The sequence below is a fragment of the Adelges cooleyi genome, unplaced genomic scaffold (assembly GCF_023614345.1).
Source record: "Adelges cooleyi isolate 19-005CV unplaced genomic scaffold, UGA_ACOO_1.1 ACOO_flye_CR_arks_rails_tigmint_CR_PRNA_23, whole genome shotgun sequence".
Lineage (NCBI taxonomy): Eukaryota > Metazoa > Arthropoda > Insecta > Hemiptera > Adelgidae > Adelges > Adelges cooleyi.
In genome coordinates, this window is record NW_026095893.1 from 7,054,050 (window position 1) to 7,078,913 (window position 24,864).

General features: G+C 29.2%; 1 protein-coding gene across 3 annotated transcripts in view; it reads left to right on the forward strand.

The window, feature by feature from the left end:
* The window catches only part of LOC126835547 (lachesin-like), a 144,271-nt gene that overhangs the window by 64,175 nt on the left and 55,232 nt on the right, over nucleotides 1-24,864 (forward strand). Inside the window, exon 1 of one of the 3 annotated variants that reach the window (XM_050568215.1) lies at nucleotides 17,642-17,750. The exons of the other annotated variants lie outside the window; for them this stretch is intronic. Within the exon in view, the coding sequence (XP_050424172.1) occupies nucleotides 17,693-17,750 (58 nt within the window). The 5' untranslated portion in view covers nucleotides 17,642-17,692. Of the gene's footprint in view, nucleotides 1-17,641; nucleotides 17,751-24,864 lie in introns of those variants that run through there. 3 annotated transcript variants of the gene reach the window in all.

Genomic DNA, 24,864 nt, shown 5'->3' on the forward strand with positions numbered 1-24,864 from the left:
GTGAGCGAGCGGCTGAACCGAATTCTATCACATGGGGTGTTAGTTGTTTGGGAAAGTTGTGTAAAAGAATTAGTTTGGTTGAATACTTTTTTAGTTACTAGCAATACTGTGCAACACTTTCGAAAACCAATTATAAAAAATTAATTGTTCATACGCATCAGACTTAACGTACCCATTTCTAAAGAAAAAAACAATTACAAAAAAAAAATTACTATGCAACATACCAATAACATTAATTATGTTGGCTGCTTTTTAAAAGTACTAGATAGTTTTTTAAATTATATATTATCTCAATTACTGTAAACGATAAAAAGTATATTGAAATATTAAACTTACTGTATAACTTGTATTGGATATTTTATTTATCATAGTATATAAATAATTCCCGAAATTATTGTTTATAATAATAAAAAAAAAACCATTTATATTTAAGACATTTAAAATTATCTTAACTGGCTCTTTCACGCGATATTGAACAAAGGTATCTTTTAATATTCTTTGAAAATGAAACCATTTAAGTAAGGACATTTTATACTAATTTACAACTAGTTATAAAGAATTTGAATTACAATTCAACTTATTTAGCTTTAAGAAGAGTAATAATTTTGTAAATATCCATTAAATATAAATTGTATAACATAATTATAACTTATAACATCAAATTATATTAAACGGGCCTCAAAGATTGGCTAAGATGAAATTGTTGTAAACAATTTTATTAACTTAATAGTATGAAATATAGATATAAAATATTTTAAAGTAATATATAAAAGTATACACAAATTAAACAACTCAGATATAAAAAAAAGTACAGTTATTTACGCAGAAAACTTAATTTTAAAATTAAAATATTTAAAAAATATATATAACCTAAAATACATAAAAGCTTGACTTTTAATAATTTTAAATGTATTTACTATAAATACAGGTATAATATTATATTGACAACAATTTTAAATCCAATACCAGTTTTAATTTACAACTAGTTTGTCTTAGTTTAGTTACACAGAGTAGTCGTTATAATAATGTATTTATATAATATAGATGAGTAGGTAAATAACATGTTTTCCGACTTAATTGGTATTTATTCAAAATAAAACTACGGTTCTGCCTCTAATTTTTAAATATGTACTTATACGATATTTTTTCAAGGATCTGACATACTGAATAAGTTCATGTTGGTGCATCTCATTAATGTTATTTTTTTTTATTTAAGTAAGTAAATATTTAAAAAACCTAATTAATTTTATGTCTTTGTCTGAAACTAACCTTATTTATGTTTAAGCCTTGATTGCATAAAGTTTTGTGAAAAAAATAAATTTTTGCTATAGGCTTAATTTTCACACAGACATCTGACGGTCTAGTGACGCCAAAACATTGTGTTTGCGTACAAAAAGCAAAAAATGCAAAAAAGAATAATAATAAAAAGGAAAAAATAATATTCAACCTAGAAACACTTTTCAGTCAAAGGAAAAGCAAAGCGAGAACCACGTCAATGTTTTGTATATTTTCCCTTCTCTTCCGCCTTGCATTATATCTAGCTCTGCTAATTCTTATTCGGCGCCATTTTTTCCATATAAACGATGTAGAAATGCGCCATTAGTACTATGTTCTTCATCTTACTATTGATGTTAAAAAAATATGAATCTCTCTAACATTTAGTTTATAAATCGCCATTAGGAGATACATCGTTTTACTATTAACTGAACTAAATGTTTTGTTATACGATCTGTGTTGGTTACTTATCAGTAAGTAACAACTTATAAAAACTAGAGTTAAATTTACCATATCATTTCAAATAAAAAGAATTTTATAACCTTATTTAAATAGTTTCTGAAATATGACAAAAAAATTAACAACTTGTACTAGTACAACGCGTATAATAATAATTAATAGTATATCTTGAAATAAAGAAAATATAATTATGTATTTTTATTTATACTATTAGACTGACACAAGATGCCATCTTATTTTATGTCACTTTAATTATTAATTTAAAACACTTCACACTAAAATGCGCCTGTTTATTTAATACATAATATACTTAAAAAGCTCCATTCACGTCATTAAAATATAATCAGATTAGCATTGTTTAATTTTGATTAAAGTTCTTCGTAGAGACGGTTATAAGACGACATTAATGCCATTTTTCACAACAATAAAACTAAATATCTTATAAAAGCGTATAAATATAAAATAAAAACGTTACGTACGGTAAAAAAGGTAGGTCAGCAAAAAGTTAGTAAATAAGGGCTGGTGCCGCTAGCTTGGAGGTAGTAATAAATAATTTGAAAGCGATAAAGTTACTTACAAAAAAAAAACGCTAAGATGTGAATTTGTCGGTAGAGTTAGTAAACATTTTATTTTTATTTGGTGGTGGCGCCAGACATTTTACATTAGTCGATCGATGCTGAGCAACCATATTTTCCGACAGGGCACAATAAAAAAATTTCAATTTTTTTAATTATGGGACACGTTTAGGGTAATTAGATTGGAACACTTGACCTATCATCATGTCCCAATCTGGCACCGCCGCTAATCATATTACATACATAATATTTGATTTAAAAATTAATTGTCAACATACCTAATTTACTTTAATTTAATTATAAAAATTCAAAGTCCAATACCGACCGAGCGAATTTTACTTAATATTTAACATATTAGAAACTAAGGGTTCTATATCGACTTTACACAATTGTTCAGGAGAGCATTTTTAAGGTTTGATTATATTTATTTTATACTTTTCACCAAATCTATTTAATTAATTTTTATGGCATTAAATCCAGAATGTCATAATGTATAATAAACTGTTATTTTTTTGTCAATACAATTTTAATTTAAGTTATGAAAAATAAAAAACCAAAAAGTTTCTGTTGTGAAATAAAAATATTCTCGAGATAGAATTTTCTGTTAGCGACATTAAAATGTCTAAATGTCTTAAAATATATATGATGTTGGATCATTTCATGTGAAATCACCTAATATGTGCGTGACTATAGTTAACAAATGTTTGAAATTATTATCATATGTGTACATGCTTTATTGGTTCTTATGACAAAAAATGTTTAAAATATTTTTTTTGGACCTAGGTCTTTTTATTTTTAAAAAAAATTAATAAAAATAAACCCTTTATGTTCCCGACTTAATTTAACCGCCTATAGTGGTATAGACATGCCACTTGCACAGTTAAAATTCTAACTAAGTGTACTTTAACCATATTTTAAAGAAAACAATTTTTTTTAATTTGTTAACTCTGGGTTATTTATTTATTTTTATTGAATTTTTTAATTTTTCAATAACTTTTTTTCTGGTCAAAAAATAAAAAATGTTAAAAAGTATTTTGTTTACATAAAATTTAAGTTATATTCTTATGACCCATATCATCTTTGAACTAATTTAGTTTTTTTTTTACCACTAACTTACTGTTCCAAACACGGGTTAGGTTGTTTAAAGGTGGTTTACTGAAAAGTGCCTACTTTAATGACCGACAACACATATGTGCCCGAACGAAAATTTTCCAAATGTATGTAGTATTTACTTAAAAGTTAGTAGAACATCTTGTAAATGTTTGGTGATGGAGAAATTATTTTAACACCAGTAGTTAGGGTTGAAATTTTACGATTTATATTTATTGGAAATATACACAATTACGTAAACTGTTCAATTAAATCCTTAGTATAACTGTATCAAAATACAATATAATAGATCTAGAAAATTCTTAAGCAATACGCATGTATCGTAAAACCATTTTTGGAAAAATTGACTTTAGATTCCTTGGTTTTCTAGCCCACGATATATTTTAATTCTAAAACTACTAAAAAAAATTTAAAAACGTACTTAAAAAATTTGAGCTCTGATTATGATGAATAAATAACAATAAGAAATACTATACGTCTTTTGAAAAAAATCAATTTTATTCATGCGAAGAATCGATAGTGTTTTTATTATTATAGGGCTAAGGCCTTTAAAGGTTTAATCTTATATTTTTCCGCCATTCCAATTCCGCCGTTATGCTGGGAAAACTCATTAAATTTAATCTATCTATTTTGGTCCCAAAAGGCCGGCGGTCCTGGGTTAAAAATACCCGCTTAATAAGGGACCATATCGGTGGCCGCGCAGGTATGAATGACAATACGGTAACCCGTACCTATTGGAACTGTTGTGCAAATCAACCTTTAAGTGTACACAGGAATTTTAGCAATTCCAAAATAACTAAGTCGTGTATTGGCTAACGTGTTACCGAACTATCGTATACACGTCCCGATTTCAATTGTATTATAATATCTTAACGGCGTCGGTGCAATAATCGAAATTAAACTTCCGGTCTGCCAATATATAGCTATGGTAATAATGAAGTGGCTGGCGTGGCGAAGGTACACCGCAATGGGACGCACACACATGCAAAGGAAAAGAACATTCAGCCACAGTAAAATATCCTAGGGTTCGAAGCCGTTAATTCGAACGTTATATTTAAGTCACGAACTCCGGTATGGGTTTACCTACAGCAGCAATAACAATTAAAGACGTTATTTTAAGGATAATAAATAACATTTATTAGTCTCGGTGTCGGACGACAAAAGTAAACTGACATCCCAGCGGAAATAACTAGATTATACTATTATTGTTATAGTACTCCCTAAATGGGCAAACGGTTGTCATCACTTGCACTTTCTCCGAACATTAACATGTGATTTTATCGCTGCAGTATTAAGTAATTGGAAAACTTTTCAACGCTCTAGTATAGGTACATAAAGTTTTAATTTGAATTTGGATATTCGACTTGTAGCTGATGTATTTTACCCACTGCTACGTGTATCCGTTGACGCCTCACACATCAAATAGTTTAATTCTGGGATAAATGAAACGAGAAATATACTAACTTAATACGTACATTATACACGCTGCATGCATAATAATAACAGCAACTGTGAGTAAGTGCATATATGCAATATTTATTGATATAATGCAAGTACGCTATAATTATTTAATGGAACGGCACAATTAAAAATGATTAACTACTGTAATTCGGGTAGGAAATAGGAAATATTTCAGATGGAATTTTCACTTTGAATTATTGCAATAACCTTTAATAATCATGACTAGCTGATTTTCGTCGCTAAATAGTAATTTGTGTAACCTATGGTAGTAGATATAATAAATTGTGTTCAAAGTAATGTATATTATAATTAAATTACCTTACTAATTTGATCAATATAATAAAAAATAAATACAATTATGATTAATTAACTAAATATAAAATATGATTTTATTACCTACTATTTTAACTATAGCTACTGTTGACTGAACTAACAGTTCAAGTCGTTACGATGTTTTCATGGCATAATATAATATGTAAATATTTAAAAGGCCAATAATTATCGTAACCCACAGTATAATTCTTACTATAATAATTTAACTATTTTAACGTCATAAACCAATTAAAATAATTTGAAGTTTTAAGTGTCTCCTGGAAGTTTATGTTTTCTCGGTTATAACAGTTGGCCATTTAATCGTCAATATTTCAATACTAAGCTTTAATTTATTATTGAAAATAAATATAATACAATAGGTAATAATAAATTGAATTTGTTAATAATATTCTTGACAAAAACAATGTATGTCAAAATTTATTGACAATATTAAAACTACTGTACATTATTTAAAATGTTATGTTTCAATGAAATATTATAAGATATAAATATTGCTTCACGAGACAGTAGCAATATTATCTATTGTTAAATAGATGTCCATTGCAACTTGCAAGTTTTTTTGACGATAAACACTATTTGTAAATAGAGGAATTAATAAACAGAAAGGATTTAAAAGAAATTCGAATTGCCTTGATGTATCGTACTAAGATATCTTATTACGTCCGTCGCCCTTAAGTGTTGATTTGGAGTTTGAAGCCATTGTATTTGTTTTTCATTTTTTTTTTTTTACTTTACAGTATTGTCTCCGTCTGTTATCTAATTGGAATCAACCCTGTCAATAACACTATTGGGAGCACTTTGTAGAGTGCGAAAAGTCACTTTGATCCACCCCAGATGTCACAGCAAGCCTGTGGTTAAATCGATTGCTTTCGTTCCTCCTCCGGGACTCGATAGACTGCGATACACGCGACAGAGATGACTTTTTTCTTCTGCAGTCATCTTATTCAAAAGAAAATAAAAATGTTCTCTCGCTGATTTTTGTGCTGTGCATGACGGTTTCACACCGTACTACGTGTGCACATATAATGAATAAATACCGTCATTATCAGCTGCTGGTGCGTGTTATCACTCCCTCGGGATGAAAACTGGCAGAAAGTCGAATTCTTGGTGAAAAGAGAGCGTAAAACGATTGTTTGGATAACGAAAGTGTAAGGCGCAAGCGGTAGACGACGCCACGTCGACGGAACAAGCGGGCAGACGTTGAATCAGATATTTTGGGTGTATATTTATTGTCTCTTGTAAATTCGCGGAGGCAGCGTGCAAGGTTTAATTGATGGTCCCTGCTGCTCTTTCCCCTTATCCGAATCTTTTAGCCGATCTTTCTTACTCTTCTCGGCCGCAGTATTTCTGGGGTCTTCCATTCGCGTTGTTTGCCAAAGCACGAAAAAATAACTTTATACCTAACAAACTCGATTACCTTAATTTCCGTATGGATTATTTCCGCAGGGCTCTTGTGCTGCGAATTTATGTCCGGCGTGTCCGATTCAATCCGTTAAAAACTTCCCAAACTCGGAAAGGTTAATTTATAAAAGCCGACCAACTAAAGATCTGAAACTTTCCTTGGGACTCCTGCGCGAGGTTGTTCGTGATACGCGAAGCGAGTGGAAAACTTTTCACAACTATAATTACCCTAGAATGAAACAAAAGCAGCAAATTATGTTTAAATAATAATTCTAGAGGACTATAAGAAATACCGTTCTTTTCAATACCTAAAAAAAAAAAAAAGGTATACTTATATTAAATATTTTAACTAGAACTAAAACTATTTTATAACTAGACATGAGCATGAAAAATCAATACAATAATGTAAATTCAGAGATTGGAAGGACCAAAATGAAAATTCAATTAAAAAATGTGATATCTACATGCAACTTAAATAATTTAAGAATAATATAAAATCAACAAAAATCGAGCTACTGAAAACTTATGAATTGTTATTTGAAAACAAGATAAAGCCATTAATTTATTACATGGAATATTTTGAAAGCTGAACAAAATTTAATATCAAGAATCTTGTGATGTAATTCTGTACAAATAATTTGGAAACGAAATTTAATATTATAATAGTATAGGACGGTAATCGAGTACATTGAACAATGTTTGGAAAGAAGAATTTAATGTTCATTCAATAATATTGATAAATATACAATCTGTTTGTTTTAATAATTTTTCCGTTATATTACAAGCAATAAAAATCATTGACTTTTTGATATTAAGCATATCTCCCATAGATAGGGCATAAACGAATTTATATTGTTTACAAGTGATAATAAAATTTAAAAAAAATTAAAAATAATGATTAATTGTTGCCAACAAAAGTTCTTTGTTATTTTGTTGTAGATATTTTTTTTTTCGTTTGTTTAACATCGGCAATACACGTCACGGTGGCAATTATTTTTGCTCGTTTACACATTTTTCAAACAAACAAAACCCGCTGAAGTGGTGGTACCCTATGGTAAATTTAAACGCTGACGGATGATTATAAATGCAGGTAGGTAGTAGTGCGTTGTCGGATTTAATAACACTGAATACGGGTCGTTTCACAACGAATTGTGCGGCAGTGGTATATACTGGTGACGATGGAGGTGATTATGAAATAGGTGTGACTATCGCGTGCCACGATTGCTTTAGGCCACTGTCGCTGCTGCTGTAATATGGTCGATTACATTTTAATTAACTACAACACTAGAGAACGACGCGGATATAGCGAAATAAGAGCAGACGTTTATGTTCACCAACACCTGGCAGATTGTTCTGGTAGGGCGTTACCGTCCCTTATGGACACAACAAACACCAAATGTTGCCCGGGACGGACAGTGTGACGCGTTCATGGCTATTGGCCAGACACACACTGCGAATTTCGGGGCTTTTTGACAGTATTTATAATATATTACAGCCGGCGTGCCTTTTGGGGGCGTTGTATCGACACAATAGTACCTATATACATGGATGTAGGATGAGAGTCATGGTCCAGTCGATTTACTCGCGATCATTATATGTGATACACGCTGTTGTCCGCGGTGGAAGGATAAGAACGTTTTTATTGGACACACTCGATGGAGAATAATGTAAAAGGGGACGTAATAGGGTTAATTCAACCGTCGTCTTCTCTCTCTTATCTGTAGCGGCGATCCGTGGATTTAGTTGTAAAATAATCAAGACCGTCGCCGTTACGCTCTTTGGCCGCGGGAGAGGTAACACGGTCCGACGACAAAAGGCAACAGACGTGGCTGTGATAGTCGTAGTGGCTACCCGACAGCCATGATGGGAATAAAGGGTCCACGATACGATCCACCGCTGTCAGATTGTCAAGAAATCACCAATAGCTACGAAGAAACGCGTCTACTACATAATTGAATTACAAATCGCCGTTAAATTGATTTTTTTTTTTTTTTGTTCACCGTTTTTTGAACATTTTTCCGTTACAGCTATACATATTATTTAACAAACGCAATGTATGGATATTGTTTCATTAAAAAGATTAGTCACTTTCGCATAACAATAAATATTTTATAGTCTACAGTACATGGTGAGAATTTAAAAGAAGACGATAATATAGGGTCAAGTGGGGTAATTGTAAACGAACGGAGCAAATATAAATGCAATTTATTTTATAGAAAGAATAAACAGTGTTCATGATTCATGTTGAAAATTATAAATTACTTTATTCAAAAAATAATATTATTTACATTTGCCCCATACGTTTACAATTACACCAGTTGACCCTATTATATATTATATAAATATATCTTCTCAGTACTCTCACAGTAGTTTCGAAACAAAATTACTTTTTGTTGAAATTCAGCGAAAAATATTAGTAGAATGTTGATGTTATGAAAATAATTCATACATTATTAAATTATACAATTTATAATTTTTAGGTTATATTAGTGAAACATTTGTGTTATTACTTATATATGTATGTATATATATATATATATATGGTTTCCCGCTAATATATGATTACAATATACAACTTTTGTAGGCATTTTCAATAAAAATTTAATTCAAATATTATTATAATAAATTTATTGTGCTGTACCTAAAAAAAAAACTATTTGTTTTTCGTTCATGATTTATTTTTATGTTTGAACTGACAATTTTAATGATATTTTATATTACCTTTGAATTTTTCTCAAAGTTACAATGAAAGATATAAAAAAAGTAAAGTACCATAAATGTATGCTGTGCTAAAAAAAGGTAAAAATTAAAATAGTGATATACATCTCTCTCATCTTTTGCTAGTTTACTCCTTCAATAGTTGAATTTTTATAGCAATTTCATATACAGACTTTTGAAACAGATGCTGTTTGATGTAAGGTGTATCGTTAACCTCTCACTTTTTAAAAATACTGGGAAATCAGTTTGTGAATAAAATATAAAGAGAAATATGTAATAAGCTTATTGATTATGTACACGAGTAATAATAATATAATTCCAATTATCCCAATGTTGAATATAGTATGAGAGGCAAGGCGAAAGTTTCGAAGCCCTTTAACTAGTCCTCTATCTTTCACTATAATTTACTGGTTAACATGTTTACAACTATTTTGACAAATGTACCTAAAATTGCTTTTGCCATAGTCCAAATCTTCTCAGTTATTTTGTTTAGATGTATTACACTTCATCACATTTCAATAGCATTATTATTAATTTTGACACCAACTCTAAACACCAATCATTTATACAGGATATATTATATATATATATATACCATTATACATATTCGTATACTGGGTTATTCAATTTCATCTAATATTTCACATTACAATGGCATGTTATTTGATAACTATAGTATTATTATTTATTATTAATTTTCCTGAAAAAATGTTTAGTAATTTAAATACTATTATTATCGAAAACATGAAGTATCCAACTCAACTCACTTCCCGAACACACGAGTACAACATAATACTCAAACGTACTTTTTATATATTTTAATTTAAATGTTATTTGATATCGTTATCAAATGGTTCTGTGGTTCACATATCTGTATTTACAAATCATTTTTTTTATGGGAAGTTATAAATATAATTAAATAATATATATATTGTCATTTTCAAATATCAAAATTAGTTTTGAAATCACCAAAGTGGGAAAACAAATAGAATTGTCCCAATTAGACAGGCTAACTCTGTGTGGCGTATGCAATATGCGCTTGGAATACTGATTGGGTATAGTTAGTGATTAATTAATGTTTGGCATACTAGTGGCTTAATATAACACATCTGATACACGTACGCATGTAGAACTACACGTGTGGAGATAACTTAAGTGCATTACTTATTAATAGTAAACTGGACATGTTGAAACGGAAGAGCATATACATAAGTAAGAAGTAAATAATTGGCTATTTTAAAAAAATATATTTTTATTGTAATTATTAAAGATATTTAAACATTGTTAAAATAACGTTTAATTTTCAAATACGCATATCATGTAAAATATAACAAACAAATATTGATGGCAACAACAAATCAAATTATGTAATAACTTGTCTATGAATTTAATTTTATTCTGTTTTTTAGAATTTAAATGAACACAAATAGAGTATAATATGATCGCTTAATCCGTAACATCGGTTATCTAATTTTTTTGGCCAAATTGAGTTGACAACACTTTATAACTTGAAATTTCACGAGAACGATGGCCGGATTCGGATTGTCAATATAATCGATAGATAACATTGCGCGCTATTCGAATAACTGATAACAAGGTCCCTAATAATGTTATTGATACTGGCTTTCCCGTAAAATTGATGAAAATGAGATAACTGGTATTGCCGCTTGAGCGAAAATATATTATTATCTTATTGGTAACTATTGTTACCACACACATTGAAACGCCGATGCAAAAGTTCACTGGTCCGAATTGTTTTGCTCTTTAGACGTCATGCTAAAGCATGTAAACAACTTTCATTTGTACTGATAATTATAACATAGTCAAACATTTAATATTTAATGACTGTGTATTGTTATGAAACTAATAGCTAACAAACTGAAACTGTCTTGTTAGATATTTTATTCAAAACCCATATCTTTTTTTAATTCTAAGCCGTTTAGTGAGGTTGTGGAGATCGTGACAAGTATTCCTCTCAAGGTTTCACGTTTGTTTTGATCTATTTGTATAGATCAACCTCGTATTAGAACTAAAAACTAATGGAGCCTTAAATGTGTATAAGTAAAAACATAAGTGATTTTTAAATAACTCAGCGTCGGTAAGGATTTTGGTTTGGAGCTGATGATGAATAAATAAAATGCTATAGCTTAATACTACTGTTAATATAAAACTTCTTTGTAAAAAAAGTTTTTGGAAATTACAGTTTGTATAGAGAATCTAATGGTAATGCGACTTTTTTTCATGCCGAGAAATATGATAGTAGCATAACACTCCCACAAAGGCAATCCTGGATGACACCGACAGACCAATGAAGAAATCAAATTTACTATGTCATGGCGGATAAAATAATTAAAAGATGTAATTGTGTATTTCAAATGCAAAATTAAGTTCAACTCTGAAATGACGAAAGATTTTCTATCCAAAACTGGTATAAGCAAGGTCCTTTTCAGTATTGCTAATGAATCAAAAGTGAGGAAAGTACAAAAATAGTTTATAGGTTTGAAAATCGGAGCTAAAAATAACGTGATGATAGTGTATGCAAATTACAAACACGAAAAATAATGAATTCGAATTATGGACATGTTTGATAAGTGTGACATTGCAGGAATTCTAAAAAGTTGAATAATTATCTGGGCAAGATATATTTGGAGAGCGAAGGGCCGGTGAGTACATATGCTTTTCACGTTTCCATGTGTAAACCAAGTGTTTGTACAAGACTAAGAGGTGCCCAAAAAAAAGACGGAGTATCCAAGTCAGAGAGAACTCTGAGCTCCTGGGAATATTGGATCAAATAGAATTAGTTATGAATGGGCCTGGATTGATCCAAAAGAAGAGAAAGAAAAATAATCAAAACATTATACTGTGCGTTATTAAAATACTTATGTTGCTTACACTTGAGCGTGGCGTACACATTAATTGACGGCGCATAGACATACATATTTTACTAAATTGTTATTTTCTTTACAGCGTTGTCGGAGTGGTTTAATCGTAAAATGTGTGTACTAACCAGTTTATTTTCAGATAAACAGTATACGGCTTTCATTAAAAGCGTTTGGCTCAATATTTGTATATTATATCGCTATCTGGAATTTATGAAGAAGAAAAAAAAGACTGTACCGTAAAATATAAAACGCCCGTTTGTATATCAAATAATAATATGATTGTAAACAAAAAAATAAAGGTCTCGCCTTGTTAGTTGTGTACATTGATAAATAGAAATTTTCAGAGAAATTGTAAGAGGAAGAGACAGGCGTGGAATAAATACCACTAGTAATCGTGTTTTGGTTGCTGATTTTGCCGAACCGGAGAATGGAAAAACTGACCCTGCAATGCATCACATAAAATGTTATGGAGAAAGAGATAGCGTCGGTGGTAGCTTTGTAATGTGATTAGAGGATTGCCGTTTGCCCGTGGCGAAATCTTTTATCCTCTCTAACATTGTTTTATTTATTTTGGAGTAAACACACAAACGTACATATATATAGACGCGTTTTCGAGAAATACTGAGAAAATAGTGAAACTCTCACATGGCGTATGAGCCATGTCGAGTTTCTGTTAAATGCTCTTGGAAAAAAAAAACCACGCACAAATTCCATAGTTCTTAACGCAGTAACCTTGTTCATATTATGCAATATCTTAGATGTCACCGCCATTGTATTTTCCATTAATTATTGTATCACAATTTATTCAAATAGACATTTAAACCTTTATGATTGTAACGCGTGAAGTATTACATACATAATATGCCGATCATTTGCTTATTAAAAAAAGGGTGTTAGAGTACACAACATATTTTGTGCTAATTCATCTTTTCCAGGCACGAAAAGCTAATGATAGTATAAATATAATATCAGTAAATACGTACTATGCAATTTATCAGCAAAATATTATCATTACACGACCGCATAAACTAATATCAGAAAATTCGTTTTTTTAATAGAAATTAACTTTAAAGTTTGTACAAGCGGTAATGACAATGTGTTAATACAGTCTTGAGTTTATAGACGTCCTCGTCCGGGTAGAGGCGCTTAAGCAAAACAATATTATTTTCAAAAGAATAATAATTCCGTGCACAACACTTTGTGGGAACTGCAACAGAAATTATTCTTTGCACATAAAACGTAAAAAACATTACTTTTTAATGACAGCTAACAAAGCGTATTAAAAAAAAAATTATGATATAGATAAAAAAAACCTAAATAAATCAGATATTATACAATAACTTTTGGATTCTATAATTTTATTTCTGATAAGTAGATAAATGTCAACGGCACTATACAAAAATAATTATAAATTTTAACGCAAACAATTGTTTTCTTTATACTGTAATTTATTACAATGACTACAATACAACTACATGTTTACCAATTCAATGCACTAATAATTGTCGGCTTTAATACTTTTATGCATAGTTGGATTGTATATTATTTTTTTGAAAGCACGATAAATTGCTTAAGCATGACATTCGTACCAAATAATATTATATTGTTACAGTTTGTTTGCAATCAATGTATCTAAATTTGTATAAAAAAAATCATGTAACTCTGATTTTGGTTTCCTGTAAAATTATTCCACGATTTAAAACCGTTCTATTTCATTATATAATGCATGCATATTTTGTATTTAGAAAACTGAAGTTTAATAATTCATAACTCTCATTTAAACAATATAATTGCGCCGCGGTACAGTTTCGTAATAATGGTTTATGCTGATTTATTTAAATCCACGTATATTTAATTTCCCATCTCGAGACCAGAATGCTCATTGAAATTAGGATAACCATTGAACGATAATAAATTTCGGAAAATATATCATATTTATTTATTTATAATATATATGCACTAATCATAGTTGATATATTCATATTAATATGTTAATAATTCCCCCATAATACGTAGGTATAATGTATAGAAAAATTGTATAATAAAATTACAGGAAAAATATAAATAAAGATATTACTTATTTAGACTATATAACGACTTGGCCTAAATAAATTTTAATACATAAAACTGCTGGTTATGTCTAAGAGTTTCCTATTATATCACGAATACAGATTAATCCTTATACAAATTTAGAAATATAATTATTTTTTTTATGTTTTGATTAAGTTAGGAAATTAATTTTGTAAGAGTTATACATCCATATCATATTTATCAAATTGTAGTAATTTCAAAAATATTTTCAAAATAAACATATACATTTTAATTTAACTAATACAAAATGCATTAACAAATTATATCAGAATGAGCAATTACTGTCTTTAAGATAATGGAAAAAATAATTGCATGAGATATATCAAGAGTAATATATAGTGGGCATGTATACATTTTACCATAACTTTAAAAATAACACTTTACACTCTTTTTTTTATGTTTACAGCGACGTTAACTAAAAGGCGAGGCGAATTAAGTGTTCTCGTCTTTTGCCTTGAATTTTCCTCGAGCTGGAGACAATAAAATAAAATAACAGATTCTACGAGTTCAGTGTATACGCGCTTGTATTTTTGAACATAAGATAACTATGCCTTACAATAATATTTTGATTATAACAGTGGCTTACGCGTTTAATAATATTATATGAACTAACAAAAGTACTAAAACACATTTTATTTATGTAAGCGACCTAGAACTTTTAAAGTTTTGGGAAATTGCAATCGTTCTTAGAACATAATCAAAACTAATGTAAGAATAAGCTTAACTATTTTCATCACTGAAAATCCAATAATATTATGTATTAATAAAACTATAAATGTAAAACGTCTGTTTTTGGAATTATTATATTATATAAGCAGAGAAGCTTTTTTATATTATTAGTTCTAACTTTTATGTATAGTATTGCATTTTCTGTGATATATATACTACGCAGTATCTGTACTTAAGCGGTGCCTACGCAAGTTATATAATTAAACGTTGTCATATTTCATAGTACTTATGTATAAATATGTGTGTAAATCAAGCACGGTAACAGCTATCCCACGACAAAAGCGTTGCTCGTATGCGTGTAAGCCTTAAGTAATAGCATAAGAAGGTGAGTAAGCACATACGCACTATATATATGACAGTTAGATTCCTTAACATTTATATAGTAGCAACTGCTGTGATAACTTATCAAGCACAATTCATTTACACTTATTTTAACGCACACAAAAATAAAAACATATAAATAAAAATGCATCTATTAAAGCGAAAAGTATTCGATTTGCCAAAATAGTGTGTTACATTAATGCCAAGACATTGTTTGGTCAATTAACCCATTGACTCAAATTCATTGAGATTACTGAATTTTTCCATATGAAACAATGTGCGTCGCCAGTCTTCAGTTTATGGCACATTATTAATATGTATTATTTACCGATTTGTTAATCACTATTTCACGGTATTCTCCCATAATATAAAACTACAGCAATCAAATTACCGGTATCATTGTTGATCAACAAGCTCATTTGATCGACTTATACGGTTTTATTACCAACATGACAAGAAAATAAGCTAACAAATTATTGTTCTAATATTATCGATCACATGTTCTTAAATAACTCTTTTGAAATAAAAGACCGTTATATTTTATAACACACAAAACAATTAATACAATTACTACTGTACTAGATTAAAAAATATCCTGATTAAGAGAGGTCGAAAAGTTCTGGAAAAATGATCAAGTAACTTGTAATTAATTTGTTTATTTTAAAGAAGGCGCAATGAATAGGCAAAATAGGTACAGAAATGCGTTGGGGCAATGCAGATGTTTACAGCCATTTTAATTATTTTTTCCCGAATAATGGAAGCACTTATTTTAAACAATTCAATGATGAGGTAAAATATGCCTTTAAGCAGAGTACAGAATTAAGAATACCTATTGAAAATAGTATACATGTTATTTTTTAATTTTCAAATTATACGAGAAATATGATTGAATAATTTATGCGCTATTAATATTTGATATCCCAACAAAAGCATAATTTAAACAAATTTTAACAATATTCAAGGTATTTTAAACTTTTTTATGTTATTTTTTCCATGCAATATTTTAAAAATATATTATTGCTGTATGAGAAGAGATCGCACGTAAAAGTCCGTGTTAATGTAAACGTATCTGTGTATTGATGTTTTTTTTTTATAGTTCATAGTCGTATATAATAAGACCATATACTATACGATGATATGTAAAAAAAAAATTAACCATACATAGAATATAATATTGACTAGTCAGGTATGTGCCTTTAAATATTTCCAACTATAGCTGCTTTGACGTCGTATTATATGTCAGGATTGAAGAGGTTACATACGTGACATGCTTGTTAAACGTGATCGGATCTGGAATTTACACAATCATTTGTGTGAGTGTGTGTGTATATGTGCAAGATGAAGTGAATAATTCGATTTCCACCCTGCACTGTTGGTATAATTTCACCCCTTTTCCTTGAACACTTATTACTGGCAAAGCAGTAGAATTATTTATATGTATTATACATATTTATATAAAGCTGCTACTACAACTAGAACTACTACTGCTGCATGCATTAAACATCATTTTATTTTATACAGAATCGCATCTTCTGTGAATTCTAATTATTATCTGTTTTTTACTTTAACACTAATAACAATTTAAAAGAGTGAATCGATTAAATTAATAATATCAAACATAAACTGGAGTCGTGGCCGAGAGGGTTACCGCGGCAATGTTTCCACGCACTAGCCGTGGTTCGAATCATGGTCGTTGGCCGTTTCTCTAGCTGGGCGGGCAACCGTCTGGTGCGGAAGGCAACGGTAAACCACCCCACCATAACCACTTCCCCAGGATGACAACTCTTGTATCTAGTAGAGCAATAGTTGTTCAAACCAACCAACAGGTCTAAAAATAAAAAATAAGAACAAACTACAAGCAGTAAAATGTTTTATTACTTTGTCAGATCCATTTATGTGTTCTATGTCACAGAATCAATCGTTTAAACACAGTCTAACGACTATATAAATCTTATACGGTATTTATCATTGAACTGATGTTTCTTCCTGTCATTAAAAAAAACCTGAAAACTGTTTTCATCTCATAAGTTTAATTCTCTTTAAACACAACGTTTTTATATTTATAATTAATTATAAGGAAATTTGTATTTTATTCACAAATTATGTTTTTTATTTTTGATATATTAATAAGCTTTTACGACATTTTTCTTGGAAATAGTTGTTAAACATAAAAAGTAATAACTTAATATATTTTTTTGTTTTGTTTTTATTGCAGGTGAGTACATACTTTATTTGATTTGATTCAGTATGACGATTTGGTTGGATTGTACTGGACAAAATATGGATCTACACCTAGTGGTAATGAATGAAATTGAATTATAATAAATCAATGCTTAGATGCAGACATTTGTTTACAAGCCTAATTTGGGATATCTAAACTTTTATATTTATAATGGTAAGCAAAAATTAGTATTCAGATTGGTTTTCAATTAATCCTTCCATTTCTAGCACCGCAATTGTCTGGATATAAGTAATAATATGCTCAGGATAACGTTTTTGTGGAACTTATGAACATGTTGAATGTTATTTTGTACAAAACTAAATAAATATCTTCTAGAACTGGTAAACATAAAATTTGGATGTTTTTTTGTATTCTAAAATAAGTTTTTAAATAAAAGATCCCCGTCTTATAAGAAAAACGGTAATGATCTTACATATTAAATAAGTAGAATTCTGTTTTGACCGAGCTCGATAGCTTGGTGGATAATAATTAAAAAATAATATTTCTTACTCACTTCTAATTGTAATATATTATAATATGTAAATATTAATTTACTAACGTAAGCACTTTCAATCAAAACTAATGAACTATACAAAATATTAAGGCATTTTTTATTTCCTTTTCAAATTAAATATGTTAGTTTAATAATGCACAAATTACATTTAAAATAAAGTCATCAATTGTTAATAGTATTAAAACGCTATTACAATCAAAATAAGTAAATATAATTATTTAACATTAAGGCCGAACACCATAGGAATGCATTGAAGGTATTAATTGTGAAATACAATAAATTATTTGTTCAATGTTATTGTGATTCCCGTTACCTTTATAATAATTATTATTGTCACGAGCAACAAATAAGGTAGATATGCTTGATGTATTGTAAGTAATTTTCATTGTCTTTCTTTTCCATAAATCCATTTCATAATATTGCAAAAACTTTTAAGCAGTAGGCTATATACCCTAACGTGACATGAAAAATTACAGATTTTCCTCCATCCATGACCTCTGTGGGCGTATAGGAATATATTAAAAATAAACCTTAGAAAATATTGTAATATTTTCAGCTTTTACACGCGTTAAAATGGAAGATGTGACATTTTTTCCGGGCTGCTTATTATGCGTGTCCGCACAGTATAATAGTGTCTGGCCATAGAGGGATAGTTACACACAAAAAAAAAAAAATTAATTTCAATATCTCTCAACATTGTGTAACCTCTATGAAGTTGTAAAGGTTTTCAGTATGCAAGTGTAATTTTAGTAAAATTACATTACGTTATGATTATATATTAAAAGCATTAATGATCATAAAAATTGTAAGACTATGGCAAACATAGTACTATAATTATTAGCCTTACTAATGGCCGCTTTCATTATATTCTACAGATATTCATCTATATATCAAACTATTATTGTTTAACTAAATGAATTCTGGGCTACATGTATTTTAAAATTTTTATTCTAAAACTATCTTACAAAAAAAAATTTTAACACCAAGATAACTGTTAGGTAATCCTAGAATGATACACGCAGACGTATGTCTATCAGTTCTGGTAGGTAAAAATCAAACCACGCTAAATTATTATAACAATAATAGTATAAGTTGCTGTTAATAAAAACAAATTTATTTAAAAGCTGTTAACATTACAGTATTAGGTACGATAGTTACTATTATAAAACAGACTGACTCATTGCCATGGTTTGATCGTGGAAAAAATTGAACTGCATTCCATTCGATTTGCTATTTTGAGCTAAAGCTGAAAACGTCGAGGCATGATAACGTTTTTAGGCTCGACCTCTTTGCGGTGAAAAAATCGATATTTTAATGTGAAAGACGTGCGACGCTGCACGGCCGCCAATATTTTTATCTGAAAGCCGAGAAGTTATCACGCTTTCGACGTTTTTTAGCTGAAAATAGGGAAACCCACTCCAGCCAATTGGAATAAATGTTTTGTATTGGGAAGGGGCGTAGAAGTAAAGAGTTTGATAGAAAACGAACATGCGTTGTCAGATTCCTCATCAAAATTTACTATGAATAAACGTTATGCAATAAACACGGTGAATATTTATTTGTCTAAATTTCAAATTTGAAAAAAAACAATACAAAGGATATTCAAAGGTAAGCGTTACGTTTACAAGAAGCTGCACGTGTCATTATAGTTCAAGGGATAACCTGTTTCTCCTCCTATCCAAGTATGATTATTAGATCAGTTACCTTAATTTCTTTAATTAAATCAGTAATTCTCACGCTTTTTAATCACGTGAAATCGTTCATTCAATTTTTCAGTTCAGCTTAAAGCTAAACGTAATACCGCATTAAAAATATTTAAACATTTTTATTTGACAATTTTTAAAACGTCACAAATAACATACTTTGTTGTCTCTCGAGTTGAATTTATTTTTAGAATTAATTCGAAAATGTACATTTTTGGAATTTATCACCTGAAAAATAAAATATATTTTCTTAACACTTTAATGTAGTGTAGTTTAAAACTTACTTCATTTTCTTTTATGGAACTTTTTATCAGGTAATGAATTATATAATGAACTGAATCTCGAACTTTTTTCTTGGCGACGGCACATAAGATATTCGGTAAAATATGTGGAAAATTATTTCTTAAAAATTTCATCTCGCACTTATAATTTCTTAACAATTCCTCCTGATTGACTTTTGCTGGAATGCGGTTCACTACATTGCCAAACATGTGTTATCATACAAAACTTCGGGAATTAAATATTTTATAAATCTAACCAAATGAAAATTGTTGCTGGTTCCTAGTAGTAGAGTTGTAGTCGTAACACACGCGACGTTTTCGTTTAGCACAATGGGTCGTATACCAGTCTTCTAATTTCTTCTTCTGAAGTTCAACGTTTATTGAACTATGACTACCTATGTGTAGATAATGTAATACAATTTAATAGCCAAAATCAAAAGCGTGTTTATATTAAATTATTATACCATGACTATCTAAATAATGATAATGCTATTAATGATACACCTAATAATTGTAATTTCCCAACAGAAGATATACACAATAATTTATTACACATACAAATGATTTATACCTTAAATCTATAAGTGAATACGTGAATTATTAACACATCAAATAAATATATTAGCGCTTAAGGGGTCTCTACGCTAGCATTTATTAAGGCACATTTTATAGGCATATTTAACTAAAACTTAACAGTAAGCTAAATCTATTAACATAGGAAAGAGAAAAATATTTAAAAAATTTAATTAATTTTGTTCAACTTCTGTAACGCGTAGGCTTTATTTTGGTATAAAAACTTATGTTTCAACTTCGAAAGGTTTTAAAAAGAATGTGATTTATGTTTGAAAAAACATTTAAACATTAAGATTCTTCGGAATATTCATAAGATATCAATTATGGCACCATTCTTAAATGATTTTTAGTTAATTAATAATTTTTATGGGAAAAATCTCAATTTTTGATAATTTTTGCACTAATAATAAAAACGAACATTAAAAATGTTCTTCGTTCAAACAAGTATTGACAAATCTGTAACTGTTTCAGAACTATTGCCGGACCACGCGTCTTAGTGTACGGTTTAACTTAGAATGAGTGGTTTTCGATCAAAAGTACGCAAGTATAAAGGCCCCATAATGGGATGTAAAAAAAGAAAATATCATATTAATCTTTTAAACCGATTTTCATTAAAAAGTTGGTTTAAAACTTCGCTTTAAAAAACTTTTCTTTTGGGTAAGTTATTGGATCAAATCACTATGGTTCAATTTATGTAATATTAATTATAAGTAATAATTTACTTTGTTTATCAAATGTATCACTTGTGCTTTCGGTGCACGATTCATCACATGAATCATCATTCTCTTCAGTATCATTTTGATCTTCTTCATAGACAATCAATTCGTCTAAACGTGACACTGGATGCTTTTTATCTTGTATTTTAGTCATTTTAATATTGAAATTTTGTAATTGAAGATCAATGTAACAATCCTCCTTATCCCCGACCGTCCGGTAAAGCAGTTGTTCATTCGATTTCATCGAGGATTCGTCAATAGGTTTATCAGTCTCCGCTACAAATGATTTAATCATCCTACCGAGTTCTTCTGTTGAACCATTGCGAGTAATCATTGTTCCACTATTCTTTTTAACCGGTAATGATTCTTCTTGGCCAATACGATTTCCGTTTAAATATTTTGTTGACCTTGTCTGATCGTTATGTTTAATAAGAACTGTATCGTTTTCATTTAATTTAATTAGATCTGACTTGCTGGTTTCCATTCCATATAATTTTTTAGTCCACTTTTATTTTCGCCGTAAAAATAATAATAAATACATTAATAAAACTGTTTTTTGTGACTGTATAATAATTACAAATACAGTTACTGACTTAGCAACCGAGTATTAATTTAGTTTACGTTGCCTCTTTATGAATAAATATCAACATGGTAAAATATATATTTAAAAAACAGTACCACAGTACGATTTACCATTACTCCAATTACTTAGACAATTAGGTAAATTATAAGTAAATATATTTATTAAAATTTAAATATATAAACACTTATGATAACAGTAAAAAAAAAATCATACCATAAATGTTATGATAATTGTTATAAAATAAAACGACGTTTCAGTTATATTCTGAAGTTCAACAACCTAATAGAATATAATTCTATATTTCTTATTTTAATAAGATAATACTATCAATTAAAAAAACAAAACAGCCTACTGTATATTGTAAATTCATTACTATTAACACAAAAATTAAAATTAACTATCAATTAAAAAAACAAAACAGCCTACTGTATATTGTAAATTCATTACTATTAACACAAAAATTAAAATTACTAATACAATTTAAAGTTCGTTTCAAATGTTTTACTATTGTTGAGTAGTAATTGAAGAGACACATTACACAAGGTCTACACATTGGATAACAATTATTTGATAATTTATTTGAACAACTATTTAAAAAAACTATAGTTTTACTTTTCTATCATTATTTTAATTCAATGTTTAAATCGTATGCACCTACCTGTACCAATAGACATTATAATATTTTTTTAAATAAAAATATTATTTATTCTATAAGTGCTAAGTATAAAAGTATTTTTGTTGATATAATATTATATTGACATTGGAAAGTTGGTTTTTTTTCTTTATTATAAATAGGGGAACTTTTTTTTGAAACCATACATCAGTGCTCTTTAATCAACCAAACTTTGCAATGTTCTCTTTTACTAAACACACATTTCATGAAAATCCTAGATGTTTATCATTGTTGAAAGGTGGAAAAACAAGTTACGGTCCAGTGATCCGTAGGTTTTTTTATACTGTGCGATATTTGTGTGTAATATTAAACAACCCAGCGTGCCCAAAGAAAACCCCGGTTTTAAATTATATCCCATCTCTTTGGAAATTTAAATTAAATTGTTGACTACAAAAGATTATTTTTTTACCCATCCTCATCTTGTACCTCACTGAACCATTTTTCTCTGATGCAGCTAAAGATAAACATATAAAATATAATCTCAGAATTGTTAATATGTGTCTGCAATATTATAAATTCATTCACATTTGAACCAATGGAGACTACAAAATATACTCGATTGATACAACATAATTTGTTTCTTATACTTAAATTCTTCTTAAGGTCATTCACTGGTATTTCTACAATTATGATTTTCCGTAAAATCAAATATGAAAAGAAATTTTGATTAAACTTATTTTTTGTTATTGTATTTTTTTATGAACCATTGTATTGTTGGACAAAAAATTCAACCATAACACTTTTTATTTTTAATGATGTATGTAAACTAATTATACCATAGAAATTTGAAAAGACAGAAAGTTGTTTCAAACGATTGAATATTCAAAAACTAAGCTTGTTTATAAAATATTTATTTTTTTGTTAATTTCGAGTTTGAATAAAAACTCTATTGTTATTTTCAGAAGTTTTGTGCGAGAGTTACGTACTTAAATGTAACTTTTGAACACATTTCTATCTTCTTTTTTACTTTTATCTGCTTTTTTCATTCTTCGTTATTTATTTTGTTTTTTACGGTTCGTTTCGGGGAGTACGATCATTGAACTTCCTTTCGCAAGCCTATCATCAATCAGGTCTGAACAAATATTCGGGTATCGACGGGCTTACTCATCCACCTTTTATTGTGACAAAGTGCTATACGTTTTGAAATAATAGAACTTTTTTTTTTGTTGTATAATATAAAAACCGTATAGATTCACACTGATTTAATAATAACAATAAAGTCTTACAGCATCGTTTTAGATCTTATCAAGCTTTTTCAATATAATTTATTAATAATATTTATGTATTAATATAATTTTTTTCCTAAAAAAAAAAAATCTTCAAGTTCTATTTCCATTGAATTGTTTATTTAAATTTTAAATCGACAAAATAATAATATAATTATTATAACTTACCATTTGCAGAATATTTTTATACATTATATTTTATTGTACTAAGTATATTATGAAGCAGTTCGGAAGTTGTTTTGCCGTTCGCATGATTTTAAATCTACACAATCATCTATCAACACATAATACGGTTTAATCAAACATAATAATTTAATGTTTATTGTAAACGTGAAATTAGTGATGCAATTGTTTTTCAGAATTATATATTTTATCTTTTTAATCATCTTCTTCTTTATCTTCGCCTTACACTCCCTACTACATGGGGTCGGCTACCCTAGTCCTGTACCTCCATAGAGCTCGGTCTTCTACATCTCGTTCAACCACCCCCGCTATCATCATATCATTATGTATTCCGTCCACCCATCTTATCTTTGGTCTACCTCTTCCTCTTTTTCCCTCTCCATTCATCTTCATAACACCTCTCACTGCCTCTGCCTCATCTTTTCTCATAACATAACCAAATTATCTCGACCTATTCTCTCTCATTTTCTCCACAATTGATGCAACTCCTAGACTGCCCCTTATGTATTCATTTCTTATTCTATCTTCCCTGGTCACTCCACTCATCCATCTCAACATTCTCATCTCCACTACACTCATTCTCTGTTCCGTTTTCTTATCTACTGCCCAACATTCCGACCCATATAACATTGCTGATCTCACTACCTACCTATAAAATTTCCCTTTCAATCTTATAGGCATCCTTCTGTCACACAAAACACCTGATGCTCCCCTCCACTTCATCTATCCACAATTTATTCTATTACTCACATCCTCCTCGTACCCACCATTTTTCTGTATCATCGATCCTAAGTACTTAAACCTATCAACCTCACACCCTTCATCATCACCCATCT